Source organism: Fonticula alba, assembly GCF_000388065.1.
Source record: "Fonticula alba strain ATCC 38817 unplaced genomic scaffold supercont2.8, whole genome shotgun sequence".
In the NCBI taxonomy this organism is placed as follows: domain Eukaryota; order Rotosphaerida; family Fonticulaceae; genus Fonticula; species Fonticula alba.
This window is the reverse complement of record NW_009242978.1, coordinates 308,451-309,615: the sequence shown is the minus strand read 5'-3', so window position 1 is coordinate 309,615 and position 1,165 is coordinate 308,451. Positions and strand designations below refer to the sequence as shown.

The 1,165-nt window shown below is 65.5% G+C and overlaps 1 protein-coding gene across 1 annotated transcript in view; it reads left to right on the top strand.

Moving 5' to 3' along the window:
* Positions 1 to 731, top strand: part of H696_04741 (hypothetical protein) — a 5,363-nt gene extending 4,632 nt beyond the window's left edge. Inside the window, exons 3-5 of the mRNA XM_009498604.1 lie at positions 46 to 107; positions 228 to 299; positions 423 to 731. Coding sequence (XP_009496879.1) covers positions 46 to 107; positions 228 to 299; positions 423 to 628 — 340 coding nt within the window. The 3' untranslated portion in view covers positions 629 to 731. The remainder of the gene's footprint in view (positions 1 to 45; positions 108 to 227; positions 300 to 422) is intronic.
* The last annotated feature ends 434 nt before the right edge of the window (positions 732 to 1,165 follow it).

Below are 1,165 nucleotides of genomic sequence, written 5' to 3'. Positions count from 1 at the left end.
CCCCCCCCCCCCGCCCCTCCCGTTCGCTGACTCGCCGGTGCACAGCAAACCCTCGATCATCATGGAGGCCGCCTACACCCACCGCGGCCCGAAGCCCAGCTCCACCGGTATGCCTCGGCGCACTGCCCGCGTGTCCCTGTCTTTTGTTCTTTCCCTCCTCCTTCCTCTCCCTCTGGTGTGGGGCAGGATGCTGACCGTTGTTTTTCCGTGCTCGTGTGCATATGCAGAGGTCGCTTCGCGGCTCGCCAGTATCGAGGGATCACCGGCATCTGTGTACTTCCGTCAGTCCGGCTCGCCGCGTACGTTCCCTCCGATCCTCTGGCTTCCAGCGCTCTCCATCTAGACCCTCTGACACGGCCGACTCCCTCCCCCCCCCTCTCTCTCTCTCTCTCTCTCTCTCTCTCTCCCCCCGCACGACACAGGCACTGCGTACACCGAGCAGGGGATCCTCTCCTTCGCCCGACGCATCGCACCCAGTCTCACCTCTGGCCAGCGCACGACCACTGCCGCTATCTCGGGGCCGGGTCCGGAGCCATCCCAGACCCCCGGCCAGACCCCCGGCCAGACTTCCACCCAGACCCCGACTGGCGATGCAGCCCCTCCGGCTTCTCCACCCCCGAAGCAGTAGTGTGGCTTTACCATCTCCTGTCTTGGACACTACCTTCCTCACCACCCCGTGCGCGGTCTCGCCGGCGCCGCCACATTCCATGTATAGACAAGATCCTCCCTCCCAGACGCCCTGGTGTGTTTCCCCGGCCTTTCTCTTGGGGCCTGGTCGCCCAACTGCCGGACGGGGATCTCGAGAGAATCAGGGTTAACTCAGCACCATCTTAAATGGGATAGATCACATGAGGGGCGCATGACAGGCAGCGGCCTGACCCGGCGCTCCAGAGCCTCTCGGGGGGAGCATGGGTGTGTGCGTGTGCGTGTGCGTGAGTCTTGCGCTCTCTCGCCCCGAAAGGCGCTTGCCCTTGGCGGCGTGCCTGGCGGGAAGGGGGCCTTCTTCGAGTGCAGATCTTGATCCGGCGTGCACTTCCCGGGTCGGGGAGCACACTTTGGGAGGGCGAGCGTCTTCTCTTCCGGGGCGCGGGGGACGCGCGAGAGGAGGGGCCGAGGGGAGATGTGTTTGTTATTTTCGTTTCCCCCCCCCCCCCCCCGAGGGGGG